At 39.3% G+C, this 16,908-nt stretch overlaps 1 protein-coding gene across 5 annotated transcripts; it reads right to left on the reverse strand.

Annotated features, from left to right (window-relative positions):
• Positions 1–4,633: 4,633 nt before the first annotated feature.
• nphp1 (nephronophthisis 1) lies at positions 4,634–16,823 on the reverse strand. 5 transcript variants are annotated; one of them, XM_071480055.1, is made up of 22 exons: positions 16,662–16,823; positions 15,962–16,023; positions 15,711–15,771; positions 15,268–15,401; positions 14,866–15,073; positions 14,243–14,344; positions 13,727–13,875; positions 13,487–13,535; positions 13,249–13,336; positions 12,291–12,385; positions 12,044–12,172; positions 11,663–11,737; positions 11,419–11,529; positions 10,965–11,047; positions 10,581–10,657; positions 10,266–10,365; positions 10,008–10,120; positions 9,844–9,917; positions 9,384–9,428; positions 8,968–9,242; positions 7,607–7,698; positions 4,634–4,761 (listed from the first exon to the last, which is right to left on the reverse strand). In XM_071480055.1, the coding sequence occupies exons 1-21, from the start codon at positions 16,725–16,727 to the stop codon at positions 7,689–7,691; spliced, it is 2,106 nt and encodes a 701-aa protein (XP_071336156.1). In that variant the 5' UTR covers positions 16,728–16,823; the 3' UTR covers positions 4,634–4,761; positions 7,607–7,688. The 5 variants fall into 5 exon arrangements, with proteins under 5 accessions (XP_071336156.1, XP_071336157.1, XP_071336159.1 ...); XM_071480056.1 differs by having other exon boundaries at positions 13,487–13,532; positions 16,662–16,822; XM_071480058.1 differs by lacking the exons at positions 4,634–4,761; positions 7,607–7,698 and having other exon boundaries at positions 7,885–9,242; positions 13,487–13,532; positions 16,662–16,822.
• Between the last annotated feature and the right edge of the window lie 85 nt (positions 16,824–16,908).

Below are 16,908 nucleotides of genomic sequence, written 5' to 3' on the forward strand. Positions count from 1 at the left end.
TGTGTTTGTGTGTGCCCTCACCTGTCTGAGTGCTTGTCTCTATAAATGGCAAGAACACTGTTTATATGCACACAAAAAAGTGATTGTGAGGCAACTAATGCAGCGTTCTCATTGGTTATGAAAGGAGCTGAGGATCAACATCATTCACTATGGCCACGGTTAAGAAATGAACTTAATCAGTACTTTTAATTGCAGTGGAGTATTTTCACTATCATAATGTGTTATTGATATTTTTATTCAAGTAAAGGGTGGATGGAAAATAGAGAATGTGCTCAAACAAAAAATGAACAGATGTTAAATTGGATTATTGTTCAATTCCTATTGGCTCACATGTAATTTGCTGGATATTCATTTATTCATCCATGCAGGTGGTATGGATGGCTGTGTATTGCCCTGCACATGAATGACTACACGAACTAAGATAATTTCCCCAGAATTAAAAAAATAACAAAAAAAAAAAAAAAACTCCTACACAGGGCTCTGACACCACAACTGACCTTTTTCAAAGAGGCTCTTAATAAGTTTTTATGGTGCCAAACGTGGATTCTTGCCAGGAGCTGGTGGTGGTGATGGCAGCTCAATGGTACAAGAGGTTTTAATACGCCCTCTGAGCAGCACTACGTCTTCAGGGCAGATTGGAAGCTACAGCGAGTCACTATCGGAAAGTCATGAGACAGGCCGGGGCTAGCTGGTGAGCGTGCTAACTCCAGTGGAAGAAAATACGTGATAGAGAAAAGTGTTAACACTGGCGTTACTTTCCACCTCTGGATACAACTCTTGGTGAATAAAGGAATAAAGTTTCCTCAACGTCTCCTCTAGACCGGTGAGTGAAATAGCAATAGCAAAACTTCTCCTTTAACAACCCTTATCAGCTAAAGAGGGAGCGTAAATTGAGTCTGTGTCTGCAGTGTTTTAGTGGGAACTCACTGACCCTCCCCTCCTATTAAACTAATGGAGTTTTTCTTTTATCAGCTTTCCACTGGAACAGAAAACATCAAGGTTAAAATAAATTGACGGCGGCAGAGAGGGACGGTCTGTTTGGTTTGTTAAGGCAGAGTGCACGAGTGGCTGAGCAAGAAAGCATGAGGGATGCGGACGGCAAGAGGATGGGATGTGAAAAGACAAACAGGGACACACAAGTAGATTAAGTGGCTTGGAGTGAAACAAGCGAGCAAAGCAAAATGAGAGAGAGAAGGAGTTCAGGAGAGACTGGGATTTTCTGGAGATTTAACCTGTTGCGCTGTAGTTTTCCACCTGTAGCGAAGAAATTATCCAACCGGGTGACACTTCAGGGAGATACTGGCCCCAGCCAGGAAACAGTCACACACAACCCAGTGTAAAATAAAATGAAACAAAAACATTTTTTGCTTAAACACTTCTTTTTAACATGGATTAAACAAAAGAGGTATAAGGTGGTAGTCGAGGAGCTTTAGATGTGCTGGTAGGTGTCCATGCTAGCAGTTTCCCTCTGTTTCCAGTCTTTGTGCTAAGCTAAGCGTCATATTTACCATCCTCTCACCTAAACCAAAGAACAAAAGCAAATAAATATACAGCATTTCCCAAATGATTGATATTACATTCTGTTTGATTGTCAGAGATGGCAGATCAATCAGCTGTGGGTCACAGTATGTGAGAGAATGAATTAGTCTGATTATGCTTTTGTCTCTGAGTGTCCAACTGACAAACATGATGGTTTCCAGGCTGAGGGATTAAACCTCAGGACAATATACAAAACCTATTGTGTGGGACGACTCTCAGTCTTTTCATCTCTGTCTCAATTCAACATCAGTCTCTCAGCTGTGCTCTGTCTCAAAATAAATAATGACATGCACACACACAAATTTCAGTGTTGTGCTTGAACATGCTAAAAGAGAGCATCCATTAAAGGTGCTATATGTTGACAGCGTCCACACCCCAGTGCTTGACATTGTGCTTTAGAGCTTTTAATAAAGTTTTTTCAAGTTGTACTTTTGAGCATGTGAGTCAGAGTTTAGAAATTTTTGCAAACAATATAGCTATAGGCTCAAATTATACATAATCTTAAAGTTAAACAATGTCTCTTTCATTTCAATGTAATTTTGAGCCTCTGTGTTTGTGTGTTTCTACTTTACCAGCCAGAAGCACTTTCGTTATGTTTGGCTTCTAATGAGGAAGCAGAAAATGTATCTTTCTGCTGGTGAAGCTCTCATGTTGTCCAAATGGGGGCTGTCTCTTTCAGAGGGAGAAACTGGTTTTGTTCTGCAGATGCTGACACACCTTGAGTCAACCAGTTTGTCTGTTAGCCTCTGCTAAGGTCACTGAAGTGTGTTTGAAGACCTTCCTCTGTTGCTATAAAGCAAAAGGTCAGTGGCACCTAAATGGAGCGAGGGTTGTTCCCTCTGATGACACGATCCAGCCAACCTGACGTGACTGCAGAGAGATTTTCCTGAACTCTCCAGCTCATTACAGCTTTTAAATTAGCTGTTTAGACACTTAGGAACGAGAGCAAGAGGCAGGAGGTGATGCCTTTCACACTTCTGGCAGCAGAAACAGAGGTTCGTTCGGAGTGAAAGAAGTCAGTTCGGGAGTGAAGTTATTTTATTCTGTTGTGTTTGTAAGGATAACCAGGCAGTCACCTCAGCCTGCAATTTAATGACCACACCCACCAATATAGCCTCATGGAATTTTTTAATGTGCTCAGGTCATATGACGCAGTATTCAGATGTCATAGATGAAGTAATACTAATTCACACCAGTTTTACAAGTTCTAAAGGAAAAGATACACAAGACGTAGGATTTTTGAGGAATTATAGCAGATGGTATTTAGTCCAACAACAACACCATTCAAAGATTCCACTTCTCAACTGCCATTTATCAATTTTTCAACTTTTCAATTTTTCAATCTATAAATATATAAATGTACAGTTTATAGCCCCAAATGGCCAAAAGTAAATGCGGGTTTAAAGTATCTATAAATGCAGGTTTAAAAGCTAATTTGTTACCAACATGTTAGGTGTTACCAACAGACACAGAGCAATAATATGATTCATTTGTAGGTGTGTTTGTGTCTATCCGGTGAATGAAATGTCAGTTTTCACTCTCCTCTTAGCTCTGGTTTGTTCCTCACCAGCTCCTGAGGGAAATATCAGGCCCCCTAGCTGCGAAATGCTCCACTGCGTTCACCAGCTAGCTGCTAGCTGCTAACCGTGTCTTGGTGAACCGAAAGTGTACAGCGGGTTTGTCAGAGCTTTTTCACTGAAAACAGCTGCAAACGAGAGCAATGACGGTAGTTCAAAACAGTAAAGCTGCAGGTCATAAAACCCAAGCAGTGAGCTGACAGGTGCTAAAAAATGCTCTGTGCAGCAAACACATGTAATAACTCTTTGTGGGTTTGTAAATATGAGTGATCTTTTTCATATTAACATAGTCATTTAATCCATTGTTAATATTGATTAGAGCAGCTTTAAAATGTATCTATCTCTCTATTTATCTTGCAATTATGTGTTTTTATATACAAGGACAATTTGGTTAAAATCACAACTCCCTTAAAGTCCTACTCAGCACATAAAAAACACCTTTAACCTCTTTCTTCTTTTTAAATGCAATAACATATTCATCTTTGTCTTTTGTTGTAATAAGTGCTTTGGGGCTTTTTTCCCCCTTCCCTTTGCATATTCTCCCAACAATTGATTGATTGAAAATTCACCCATGTAACGTTTAATGGTTTATTATAGGTGATGAGATGTTAAACTGTCTTAGGCTCATCTTAACCACCAGGCAAACACAGAGAAATTGGGTTACACTCACCAGGCAGCCAGTGTTGGCCAGTGTTAAGACAGACACACCTTGGACTAGCTCCTTCATTATGGATCTGGTTACAGGCCTGCACACACACGTACACACACACACACATACACCTTTGTACACAAATACCTCCATGGGAACCCCTGCCAGCTCTGTCAAAATACAATGGCTATTTGTCAGTGTCAGGTGTAGTTACACAGTGTAACACACATACACAAACACTAATAAAGAATGCATTGTGTTTTGTATCCTGAAAGAATCCTGAATCCACACATATTTTTCATTCACAAAATAGAAAAACTGTAACGTCTCAGGATAAGCTGAGCGGCAGCCTGTTGATCGGACAAACTGCACTTCAACTTGAGGGACCAAGGGTTTTTTTTTTGTGAGTGTGTGCTTTGTTGAATCAGTGCAAGCTCCAGGGGATCTGCTGAGTAGTTGACCCTGACCTTTGACCTCCCCAGGAGGATGACAAACACAAGTGCTCTACCTACACTGAACATCCTACATGTCTGAAACGTAATCCTGACTGTTAGACTGAGCGTTAATCAAAGGTTTGATTCGGCAGCAAAGGACAGTCCTGATGTTAAACTCTTCGGTGTGACGATGTGAATACGATACTTATCACAGAGGTCTCAAATAACAAAAACCGAATGTGATGTAATTGGCTTTAGAATTTATATTACTGCAATGAAAGTAGCATGTCGGTTTTGTTTAGTTTTTTTGTTATGTAAAAGACTACCATTATTTCGCCTTCAGATATTTTCAGGTTTTATTAGTTGTTTGTTTTTACACTTTGTAATGGATGACTATTTACTTATTCAAACAAGGAGAAAAAAACACCTTTGCTGGATCATCTTTCCAGCTCCAGCCCAACTCTACCAAGGAAACTCACACTTTCCTGCTCAACTGGTCTTGACCCGCTCCTCGGCCCCCTCTTCTCCCTCTTACTCCTCCTCCTCAGACACAATCGTCCCTCTGGGGGACAGAGAGAAGTGGGTGAGAATGTCTCAGCGTTTCCAGGTGACAATAGTAGTGACGTCTACAATAAGGTTTTATGTCTGTGGTTGAGTTTCTATGTTCAATATACAGTGATGTGCAGATGGGTCGCCTTATAAATTTTCACCTGCAGAGTTAAAGGTCAGACCTGTTGATGTGACTGAGGACTAATAATGTCACCAAGTTTTTCCTTAAATCTTAAAGGAGTTAACTAACTCACACAAATGAAAAAGTGTCTTTAACAATACAGAGAAAATTTGCAAATTAGAAAAAAATGACTAGCACTGAAATAATTGCCTGATTAATTAGTCGATCAACAACAAGCCAATCACAGAGTGGCGTGGGTGTGGCTCTGCTGTGACCAGCAGTGTGGAACGGCGCGGTGTGTGTGTTAATGTTCTTTGTATTTGTTGCATATGAATGTTTTAAGAGTGTATGTTGTTTTTCAGTGCACACAGTGCGATTAATAAGAAAATAAGTGTTGTAAAGCATTTGATCGATTGAGTGATTTAGTTAATCAAGTGAAGTTCATCAATAATACTCAATTATTCATTTAAGTCATTAACCAGGAAATAAATCCTGCCGGTTACAGCTTGTTGAATTTATTTTCCCTTGCTTTTCATGTAGTTTGTCACTGAAGTAACTTTGGCTTTTCTGATGGTTAATAAGACAAAATAAGCTATTTAAAAGAAACTTTTCTCACTGGTAACTTGTGATGAATGTTTTATATCTGCGACGTGAGAATACACAGGACACACCTGGTCAGGCTGTGGTGGGCCTGCCCTGACTGAGGGTGTCTTGTGATAAAAGGTCAAAGGTGAGATAAAAATGAATCTGACAGTTATAAATGGACAGCTGAAAAAAATGAAAAAAGTATTTTTTATAGTGAAAATGGAACTTGTGAGACTGATGCCAATGACTAATATTTTTTAGTAAGGCTAATCGTTAATTGTAAGGCTAATTGAGACCCTGCAATTTCAGTCAGTTGTTGCTTTTGATCAACAACACCATCAGCATCTTTTTCCTATGTTTATATAGTCCTATCTATCAGTTCATTTGCTGTTCAAGTTTTTTGTCAGATATTGTTCATTTTTTAAATTTTTTATTCTATTTTTGTCTCCATGACTATCTAAGATCACAGAAATTCTTTGTCACACTTGTTGCTGTTGTTCGTTTTAATTAATCAAGATGTACCATAAAAGCTGTAAATATAAAATAAAATAAATCATCTTTCAGGCATGATTTCAGGTTTGTAGCAGGTTAACAGTGAGAAGCAAAGAAAACACCATTAGAATTACTCTTGACAATTTTTCTTTGGCCAATGTACAGTAGGTGGACAAGGCTTTAGGCTACTCAACAGGTAACAAACAAATCTTTTCCATGGTTCTGTGTCAACACAATGTTTCTATGTGATTGAAACATGGTGAAGTCATTCTGCAGGAAACTTCTGTCTCTTCTGATTTGCTCGGAGTTTCTGCTCTCTGGTTACCTAGGGCACCATCACCACAGCAACAGCGCAGGAATGTGGAAATGCAGGATATGCAATATTATTCAGCAGCAAACACTGCACCAAAGAAAGGCTAAGTGTGTTTGTGTGTGTGTGTGTATATACACACTTCACAAGATGACTTAAGCTATGGACCTGCATTATGGAGGTCTTTTCAGGGGCATGAGGACGTTTTAGTCAGTCCTCAGTTTAACAAGAAGGTCAGAGGTTAAGTTGCGAGTTAAATGTGTGTTAGTTGTAGGGTTAAGGTAAGAAGCTTTGGCTTGTAACTGAGGGGATGTTAGGGAGTGACTGCTCTTAGTGGGTCCACATAAGTAGTTATATGTTGATGGGTGTGACCCAGTTTACTCTTAGAATAGTTTGACATTTTGGCAAATACTTTCCTGCTAAGAGCTAGATGAGAAGAGCAATACAACTCTCATGCCTGTACAGTAAATGACCCTGTGCAGCTGTGTGGCTGAAAACAGACTGAAAACAGAGGGATAACAGTTAGTCTGACTCTGTCCAATGTAGAGAGCTTCTGTTCCAGATGTTAAGATACCTACTTTAAAATCCCACTGACATTTGTTAAAATCCAGCTTTGGAACAGAGCCTTTCTCAACAGTATGTTGTGTGGCTAGCTTGATATGTCTGAGTATGGATGGTAGTTTTTTTTTTGTTCTTTTTTTAATTTTGAAATCAAATATGATCATCTATATATTTCTGTTTTAGTGGACTTTGTGAACTAAATTTCTCAGTTTGACAGAAGAGACGAGTCCATGAGTGAGTCGAGGGGTCTTGGTTTGCTCATACACGTCTGTAACAGCAGCACAGACATGAGCGAACACTGTAAACATTTTTAGACTGATTACAAGTTCATGACATTAGAAGAGAGAAATGGTGAGTTTCTTTTGACAAATTAGTACAACCTAACAGGGTATAGTAGTACCTTGTTCATTTTCATAAGAGCTGTAGTTTTTTGGGTTTTTTTGTGCTCACAAAGTGATAATTGTGTAAATTTGTTAAAAATCTCTATTTGCCTACCAGCAACTTACTAATTAACCTGCTATAGCTTGTTTGTTTAATCCATATGAAAACTGATAGGTAAAAGCGAGAAATTGTGGTGTGTTGAACTCCTCCTTTACCAGATTTTGTTGTGACGGGGCAATGTGTGCTTAAAACATTTAAAACATTTCTGGAAATCTCACAATCTATTAATTTAAAAACAGTTTTTTTAAAATACTAAAATCTTGCAAAAAAGATAAATAAGATCTGAACATTTCTACAAGTCTGAATCACAACCCAAGATTTATGTGGGATCTTAATTATAAATGTTACCTGAGATGTGAAACCACAGCTGATGGACAATGTGAGCCCGTCTGTGCTCAGACTCATCCAGCCTCTGACTGCTCCTGTTCTTTTATACCAGGCTATAAAAAGACGGCAACAGACTAATTATTAACAGTGAGCACTGCTCTTATGCCCTGTAACTCTACACTACACATACACAAAGACTAACACACACATGGCTGATGTTGAACTAATGGGTGGAGATGAATGGAGCGGCTCAGTGACCAGCTAGATGACAGGGTTGAAATAAACATCTTGACAGCAAGTAACTCTGTAATAAATCAGCATTATTTTATTAGTTTATAACAAAATAGAACAATCTGACAGTAAATGGCAGTAACAAAACATGCCAATAATACCACACAAAAATCTACTGTGGTCTCAGCACAGTGTCCCTCCCTTATTCCTTTAACCTGTGTTGACTTTAACAGGAGCAAAGTGAACTCAGTGATTAGATTAAAGAGGCATCTTTGTTGATAATGTTACCACTGTCTGAATTTTTTCGACCCATTATTTCACACCTATTCAGGCAATTAACAGGCTCATTAGCCATGATCAGTGTCTTATGTTGTCACAAACTACAGAAAGATGTCTTCGTGTATGTGCTGTATGTTATGTACAGTACGTGTTCATAAAACTGAGACCCCCTCAATTCCTGTCACAATGCAGAGTAGAGGCAAGGAGTTATCTACTTAAAGGGCACATGTGGTGACAGTCTGTGTTTTTATTATTGTCAACAAATCCCATAAGAAGACCAAAACCAACAATGAATTGATTGAAAGTGTGATATAATTTTTCCAAAAAACAAGATCCCAGAGGTCTTGCAAGACAGTGAATAACGTAGACAACCGTAGAAAACAAAACAACTAAGATCCTCAGACTTCAGGTGAAATAATATTAATATATAAGCAATGTTTACTTCTGATCAAGAAACATTTAAGATAAACCACACTGCCCAGGTATTTTAGAAATGTTTTTTTTTTTAAAATTCAAGTCTTTATTCATGACACATTTTTTAAAGCTTAACATCTTCAGCAGGAACCAGTGGCCTTGTGCCTGAGAGCCACAAACAGGGTGAGGAGGTCGGACTGAGTAATGAACTAACCTATTCTTAGTTTTGGTCTTTTCATGGGATTTATTTCCAATAACAAAAATATAGAACACCGCCAGCTTTATCCTTTAAGTTTTCACATTTTAAAAATGTATTTATGGCACATTTAGGGGTTTTCGTTCTTTTTAATAGACCAAACTGATGTCTAGAGTACAAATCATTTCAATTTTTACATTAAAAGTTCATCAATTCCAATCAAATTATACCTTCCCTCTGAGTGATGAGATGTAATTGTTACCGTGCTACACAGAGGAGGTCAAAGGTCAACTCTGTAACATCAAAGGCAAGATGAGGGTGCATGGCGTCAACAAAGACCTCTGGACCTCCTGATTGGCTGGTGGTGTGCTGGGTGTGTTTGAGAGAATCCAGGGTGGCGTAGATGACCCTGGCCCGCTGCTCCTCCGAGGAAGGGTCCGCCCAGCGATGACAGGGCAGCGAGGGCGAGTGAAGGAGGAAATAGATGGACGACATGTAGACTTTACCAAACTCCTGTTTCAGGAAACTCAAGTCTCTCTGCAAACACACAGGTAGGAAGAGACAGTTTATATACACACCTCCTCAGCAGCCTGCTGTGTTTAACTTCCAGTTTACTCATACTGACATCACCCTCTACAGGTCTGTACTGGTAGTTCATACACAAACACTCAATCTCACCTTCTGTGCTCTGCTCATATTGGTCTCAGCATCTAGCCAGGCACCCTGAAGAAAAACATCGGATAATTTTATTTGCAAAATTACTGAATGATGTTGTTTTTTTCATTTAAAAGCAGTTATATATTCAAGACGTCCTTGTTAATATACAGACTGGATGAGTCAACCTCTTTAAAAAGGAAACTAACCCTAAAATATTTCTATCACTGAGGGTTTCAGGAGACATTTAGTGACTCGTTTTGGTCTAAATAGTGTTTCAAAGGCTTCTCTAGTGGGAGAAATGCTGAATACTGGTCATTCTAGGTATGGCAATTATCACAATCATTTGATACAAAAAAATAGTATCAGTAGTAAACAATAATTTCAATACAACTTACATATATCAACAAACAAATAGGGATATAACGATTTCTGCTATAATCCCCTTAGAAAAGGAACCAGGTATGACTTGTTCTTAACTGACCCTGAGAGCATCCAGCAGGTCTGGTTGGTCCAACAGCACAGGGAAGGTAGAAAGTATAGGACTGCATATAAGATCTGGAACAGACAGAAAAGTTATTCAAATGTTGTTTCTAAGAACTGTGGACATCTGGAGTTTGGATAGGAGGCATGGGAGGTGTGTGTTACCTGCATTCTGCATGGTAGGCCTGTCCATCAGTAGTGTGTCAGCTAGCAGCTGTCTGTGTAGAGCCAGCAGGTGGACACAGCTCAAACAGTGCAGCAGTGTGTCTGGCAGGAGACTGAAAGGGAAAACATACTTGTCACTAACATGTAGTGTAGTGCATATACACACATCTAAATCTGGTAATGATTATATATATATATAATACTGAATTAGAGCACATAATCCACTGCAGGTGTTCAAGCTGATGCTGATCCTCCCACCTGAGCTGCGTTCTGGTCCGGCTGTTGACTGATTTCAACTTGATGATCAGTTTGGGCTGCCGCCTGGCGTGGAGCATCTGTTGGAAAACACCGGTTTGAGCTGAGAGGAGAGGAGAGGAGAGGAGAGGAGAAGAGAGGAGACTCAAATCTTTTTTGTTTTTTCCTCTCTGAATTTTAAAGTCAAAGTTTGCTTGATTCTTCATGTACTATGTCACACTGACTGTTTGTCTGCTTGTGATCTGATGCTGAATTTTTTCAGTGAGGAAACTTTTTGACTGGACTTGTGTTGAGCTGCTCTGTGTGGTGTCTTCTTACATCCTCTGGTGACTGAAGCCTCCACTGCTACATCCTTCTCGTAGGGAGTTCCACCGTTCACTGGAAGCTCATAGGTCCTACACACAGATTGGATTAGATGTTTAAGTACTAAGTGCAGAATCAATAAAGTCTTTCACACTGTTCATATGGTAGGTGGGTGTGGTTTCATTTTTACAGTTATCCATTTTCTTTCATACTAGACATGCATATAGAAAAATGAACGAGTGTGAGAATGAAAATGTGTTGTGTGTTTGGGTGATTTCATGTTTACACTATGAGAATAAACAGATTCTGTGTATGTACAATATGTAGTGGGCTGCAGAACATGTACAAAACCATGTTTTTGTAATTCTTGTGTATGCACTGATATATCTGTGTGTGTACCTGTTGGGGAGTGGATTTCCAGTGTCATCAGTCAATTTGAGGAAAGCCCAGCCGCAGCTCAGGTCTCCTCTCTCACCTGTAGACTAAAACATACACACAACTAAAGATCGGAGGTGGTTCCTTCCCAAACACTCTCTGCTTGTCTATTTTTAGAGAGGGGACTTCAATTTCTTTGTCTTCCATCACAACAAAAACAAAAAGGTCTCAACAGTGGTTTTCCTGTGTGTTTCTTTGTATCTTATCCACACTGAATACTGGCATGTTGGTTGGTTGTGAATCATTTTGCATCACAATGCTTTTCCTAACATTGACCAGCTGAGTTCCCCATCGAGCTCAGATTTGAAAAGCTTCGAGAAACGAACCCTTTTTCAAAAAACTGTGTTGAAAGTGTCGCTGGTTTGTCAAGCTTCACTTTGCCATCATTATGTATCCTCATGTGTGTGTTGGTCCTTACATTCCGTATAAAGGTGACTCCCAGTTCAAAGAGGATACCGAGGTCAGGAGACACAGAGTTGCAGCGTAGGAAACAGTCTCCATCTAGGAGGGTGGGTAGGATACCTGACATCTGGAGCAAATACACACACAAACACTTAGGCTGGATTTCAGATTTAAGTTCAGCCTTAAACTCAGACCTCACCAGACAACAAGGAGAAACAACAACAGTGTGTGATTTAATGTTCATAATCCTGTAAACTCACCCTGGGAGAGAAGCTCCAGGTCTTGGGGCTCCTGGAGTTGTAAGTTGCTCTCACTGTGTGGATGTTACTCACCACCTGAAACACATGTAGTCATTTAAAAAGAAGTCTGGGATAGAAAAAGACAGTTAACAGCAGAAATGTCTGGGCTGAAGTGATTTTTCCTGATAAAGTAATGATGAGATGAATCACCCACTATAACACAGCAATAGAGACACATTTGCATACAGCTGCATCTAACACCGGTGGTTTGTGAATGGATTTACAGGTTAATTTTAAATATTAACTAAAAAATATGGTGTTTATTAAATTGTTTTCACTCGACAAAGACTTGGGTAGGATAAGGAAGTACATCTGTATTTACAGCAGAGATAACCCTGATACCTGAGTTCCATCAAAGGCACAGAGGCGGATGTGTCTGCTGAGGACCTGAACTCCAACCCCAGGAGTGGGAATCATCTTGCAGCTCCATAAAGTGAAACACACACAAGTCTGGACCTGCCGAGCACGAACCTACATGACAAGTTCACCGAAATCGGAACTGTTTTTAGTCAAGAGAGCAGGTTCATGACTGGATGATGTGCACTCTGAGAAACTGAAAGACAACTGGAAGAAAGAGAGAGCATCTCACCCTGCCAGTGTCTGGGTCCAGGAAGAGGTCTTTAAAGGAGAGCTGTGATTGGCTGAGCTCAGGCTGAATATGGTGACTCCCTCTGTATGTTACACCTAGACAAAGAAACACTCAGTTATGACTTTACGTCTTAATCATACAGTATTTATTGAAGAGCTAATGTTACTAACAGTGACCGGCACCACTAGTAGTTGCTGTGGTGGTACAAATTGTGAGAGAATCACCCAAATGGTCTCTCTGCCTCTGCTTCTCTCTGCATGACTGCTGCTCTTTAATTGGTTGTAAAAACTAATATATTGTAATATCACTAATAAACCTATGAAATGTAACAGACATGGGGAGAAAATATCAGAGACAACCTAATAATAGAAGTACATCCTGACAAAACTGCAAACTACAGAGACAAACTTAATATGGAGCCGAACTTCTGACACACAGTTTTTCTTATAACTATGTTGCACCGATTTATTTAGACATTTAACATTGGATTTGATTATAATATAATGGTCTTGTTATTTTTTAAAATCCCTGTATATTACAAAAAATGTTTTTTGAGGTGAGTTAATTTTTGTGAGTAATTGAATTTGAATGACATTTTTCAAGCAAAGATGCAAAACATCCTGATTCCAGCTCATCATGTGAGGATTTGTCATATGTGATATTTGACTGAATAGTTTTGAGCTTTTGACAGTTGGACAAACAAAACTAGCAATTTGAAGGTGTCACTGGGACTCTGGGAAATGTAAACATTTTATAGACAAAATAATTAATTTATCAATTGAGAAAATAACAGATTAACTGGTAATGAAATACCCTAAAAATACTTAATTATCCTGTAGTGTGGTCTGAGACAAGAGTTCAGCTGTTATCAGCACCAGTAAATCTTGCTTCTAACACACGTGACATACTTTAGTTACAAGTGTGAATGTGTGTTTCTGGTGACAGAGTGTATAATGACCTTCATCCACCAGCAGTTTGTTGAGAGTTGATGGTCTGAATCCTGAAGGTATAGCCCCCATGGCAGACAGCACATCTGTTGCATCAATCTGTCTCACACACACACACACACACACACACACACACACACACACACACACACACACAAACACACACACACAGTGAAAGCTAAAAATACATTGAATGTACAGTGTTTGTTTATGGGTAAATTGTTATAATTGCAGAGTGTGTAGTGTTACCTCAGTCAGAGCCTTTCTCACAGTGGACCAGTTGGAGTGTGAAGTCCTGCTGTCACAGAACAGATGACAATGATAAATGATATCTGGTGGTTGTTGGTCATCTGTATGAATGCAATCGACATCGTTCAACTCGGACAAGGTTCTTTTGAACAAAGACTCATAATGATTTGAGGAGCAACACCCAAAAACATCTGGAGGCTAAATGTCATTACATTTAAAAAGTAGACTTAAAAGTTGAACCTCTGTTTGTCTCCATCAGCAGTCAGCTCTTCACCATCTTGCTCTTCCTCCTCCTCTGACGACTCCTCCTCATTTTCATCGTCTTTGTCATCATCATCATCGTCATCGTCATCTTCATCGTCATCTTCATCGTCAACACCAGAGCCAAACTGAAAAATTAGTGGTTTTAACTGCTACAGTTAAAGACACTTAAAATTAACAACACAGGAAGGTTTAATATCTATGAATATAAATGGGCTTCTGTGAGGATGATTTTCAAAAACAGCCATTTATAATGTGGCTTCCCTGCGCACTTTTGTGCAAATTGAGTGAGTGGAGATACCACAGGAACTACAGTAGCAGTTCGAAAGGTTGTTTGTTCAAATATGGAAATATGCTGCAAGAGTTTAGAGCATTTTCAATATACATCGTGTTCACAATTATATATTATAATAGGTTGGACTAAAGCCTGTTTAAACAAACAGTAATAGTTCAACTGTCGGACTCTGTGATGCAGATGTTTAGCAGGTTTTGTACCTTGAGGTAGGTTTTTGGAACCACTCCTCTGTTGCCTTTAGTGTCCTGAGCCAGCCACCATCCATCTGCTGTCTTCCTGATAATCCTTAATACTTCCCCCCTCTTAAAACAGCAGGGAAATAAAGAAGTCATGTAACTTCACATTAGTTATGCATCACTCACAGACAGACTTTTGAATTATTTTCCAAATTAAAAGAAATGTTGTAGGACTAAAGGAGGAAAGGAGGAAAAACCCAAGCAGGTCTGAAAATTAAATCTGGGAATAAGCCTGTCTACATAAAATGAAATACCCTGAAATTACGTATTACAGAAACACTCACATCACTTGAAATCATCTGATTTATGAGCCTTGTAATGGTGAATAATTGAATTGTAATTGACTTTGTAATTTACTTTGTGTGATTAGTAGAGATTTTATGTGGCACAACAATATATTAAATCATAAAAGAAAGCCCGCTGATGTTCACCACACACCAAATGAATGCTTAACATTAAATAAGTCAGGAATATTTGAATTCACACTTGCTTTAACTTCAGTTTAGCAGGACTACGAACACATGACTCTATTTGTGTGGCTATTTTTGAGGTGCAAGACTCTGTCTGTGAAACAGGAAGTACTTCACCTGAACGGATAGATCTCCTTCCTGCTCTCCTTTGAAATCACTGAGGACCCTGTAGATGCGAGGGTCTGACTGAGAGGGTGGTTTTACAGCTCGCTTCTCATCTTCATCCTCATCACCATCATTATCAGCATCCTCTTCATCATCATCATCATCATCATCACTGTCTTCGTCATCATCATCATCCTCACTATATTCCTTTGAAACATCACTGTGGATAAAAACATGGTAACGTGAAAAGATGTTTTCAAAATTGGGATGAGATGTCAAACTATTGTTTTGTTTTTTTTGTACAACCTATTAAAAAATGAGTTTCAAAGTTCAAATGCACTCGATGTGATACATTTCAAGCGATGTTTTGAAACTGATGTTTCAGTTGTTTTGGGGAACTGACTGGTCACTGACCCTGCAGCAGTACTCGGTCCAGGCGGTGAAAGCTCCAGGGAGAGTGTGTTCAGACGCTCCAAGATGTTCTGCAGTCGTCTCTCCTCATCCTGTTTCCTCTGATCATAGTTTCCAACCGGGGCTGGCTCATCAGCCTGGAAGCAAATCATGCATTATTAAATCAATAACATACAGAATGGTGTTCTTTTTGTTATATTCCAAGATTTCTCTCAAATTTAATTGACAGCTTACCTTGCTGCTGTTATACTCTGGGTCATAAATAATGTAAATTTTCAGGATACAAACAATTGATATTTATCAAGAAATACTATTGACTGCTTGCAATTTTCATTATCTAGGAGTTGAACTAAATAATGTTACAATTCTACATGTTAAAAACAAATTTCCTGCACTTCGGCATAATTATGCATAATATGAGGTTACTGACAGTATACAGCACTAACCTTTGTCAGTTTCTTCAGTGTCCTTAGTGTTTTCTCTGCCGACATCTGCAGCTCTTGACATCTGTTTTACATTAGACACATTTAAAATCAAACCTCAAAATCACGTAAATCCTAACACGACTAAAAAAGGAATAGGAATAAAGGCAGAGCGCAGCCAAGTCCCTTCAACAGTTTCAATGCTAGTCCGGGTGAGGGTCCTGGTCTTTACTGGAGTTTAGGATCGCTGCTGTGGCTCTGTCCGAGCTGTTTACCTCCGAAATGCCTCTTCAGTAGATCCACCCTGGCTCTGTACATCCTTCACCAGGCTGTCAACCTGGGGGAGCAGAATCGTGAGAAAAAACGCCAGTGAACACAAGAGTGCCACACTTTGTTTGTGAGTCAAAATGGGCACAGGTCTTGTAAGCCTGTGTTTTGTTAGTATCTTATTCTCATACGTTTATTTCAGTGGATAATGTAAACACACGTGGTATGTGCAAAAAAACTGCTCAAGTCCATTAAAGATGCTATGCTGCAGGCCAGTCTTCATTTACAATCTGGCTTTTTAATGTTTCCCCGCTTCTTAACTGAGCTCCTCCATTAAACAAGTCATAAGGTACTTTACCTTAGTGTATTCTACAAACTTCGGCATAAACTTCATCCATCAAAAAGCACTTACTTTTAAGAAATTCTCAATTTTTACCTTTGTTTACATTACTCGCTAAAAATAAAAGCCTGGGCACAAGAAGCTAAGAGGGTGCAACTGTAAAGAACTGTTAAAACTGGCTAAACCGTATTTTGTATTAACTGAATTGACTGATTGAGAATGAGAAGATATTTGGAGACTGGTGGATTAATGTTGGTGCTACAACTTGTGCATTCATACTTCATGTATCCGACATTCAGTTCACACACAGTTGGAGTTGAAACATCACCGCTAAAAAACGCACAAGCAAGCTCCATTCCTCAACAAACCTGTTTTTTGACTTCGTCCACTTCTCTCTGCACAAGCTGCAAAGGTCCTTTTCTTTTCGGTGGCATTTATCCGCTGTTTTATGGTTCATAATCCATGTGTTAGCAGATTTTAGCCAGCTAGCTGACGCTACACTCCCACTGGTTGCTAGGCAACCGAGCTCTTCTTCCGGTTTGGGCTCTGGGTTTAATTATTTGTCTACAATAACCTCATTCCCACATATTGTGTATTTGTATCTGTACTGTTTGT

Source organism: Trachinotus anak, unplaced genomic scaffold (genome assembly GCF_046630095.1).
Source record: "Trachinotus anak isolate AG129_WGS33_773 ecotype Australia unplaced genomic scaffold, CSIRO_AGI_Tana_v1 ptg000007l, whole genome shotgun sequence".
In the NCBI taxonomy this organism is placed as follows: domain Eukaryota; kingdom Metazoa; phylum Chordata; class Actinopteri; order Carangiformes; family Carangidae; genus Trachinotus; species Trachinotus anak.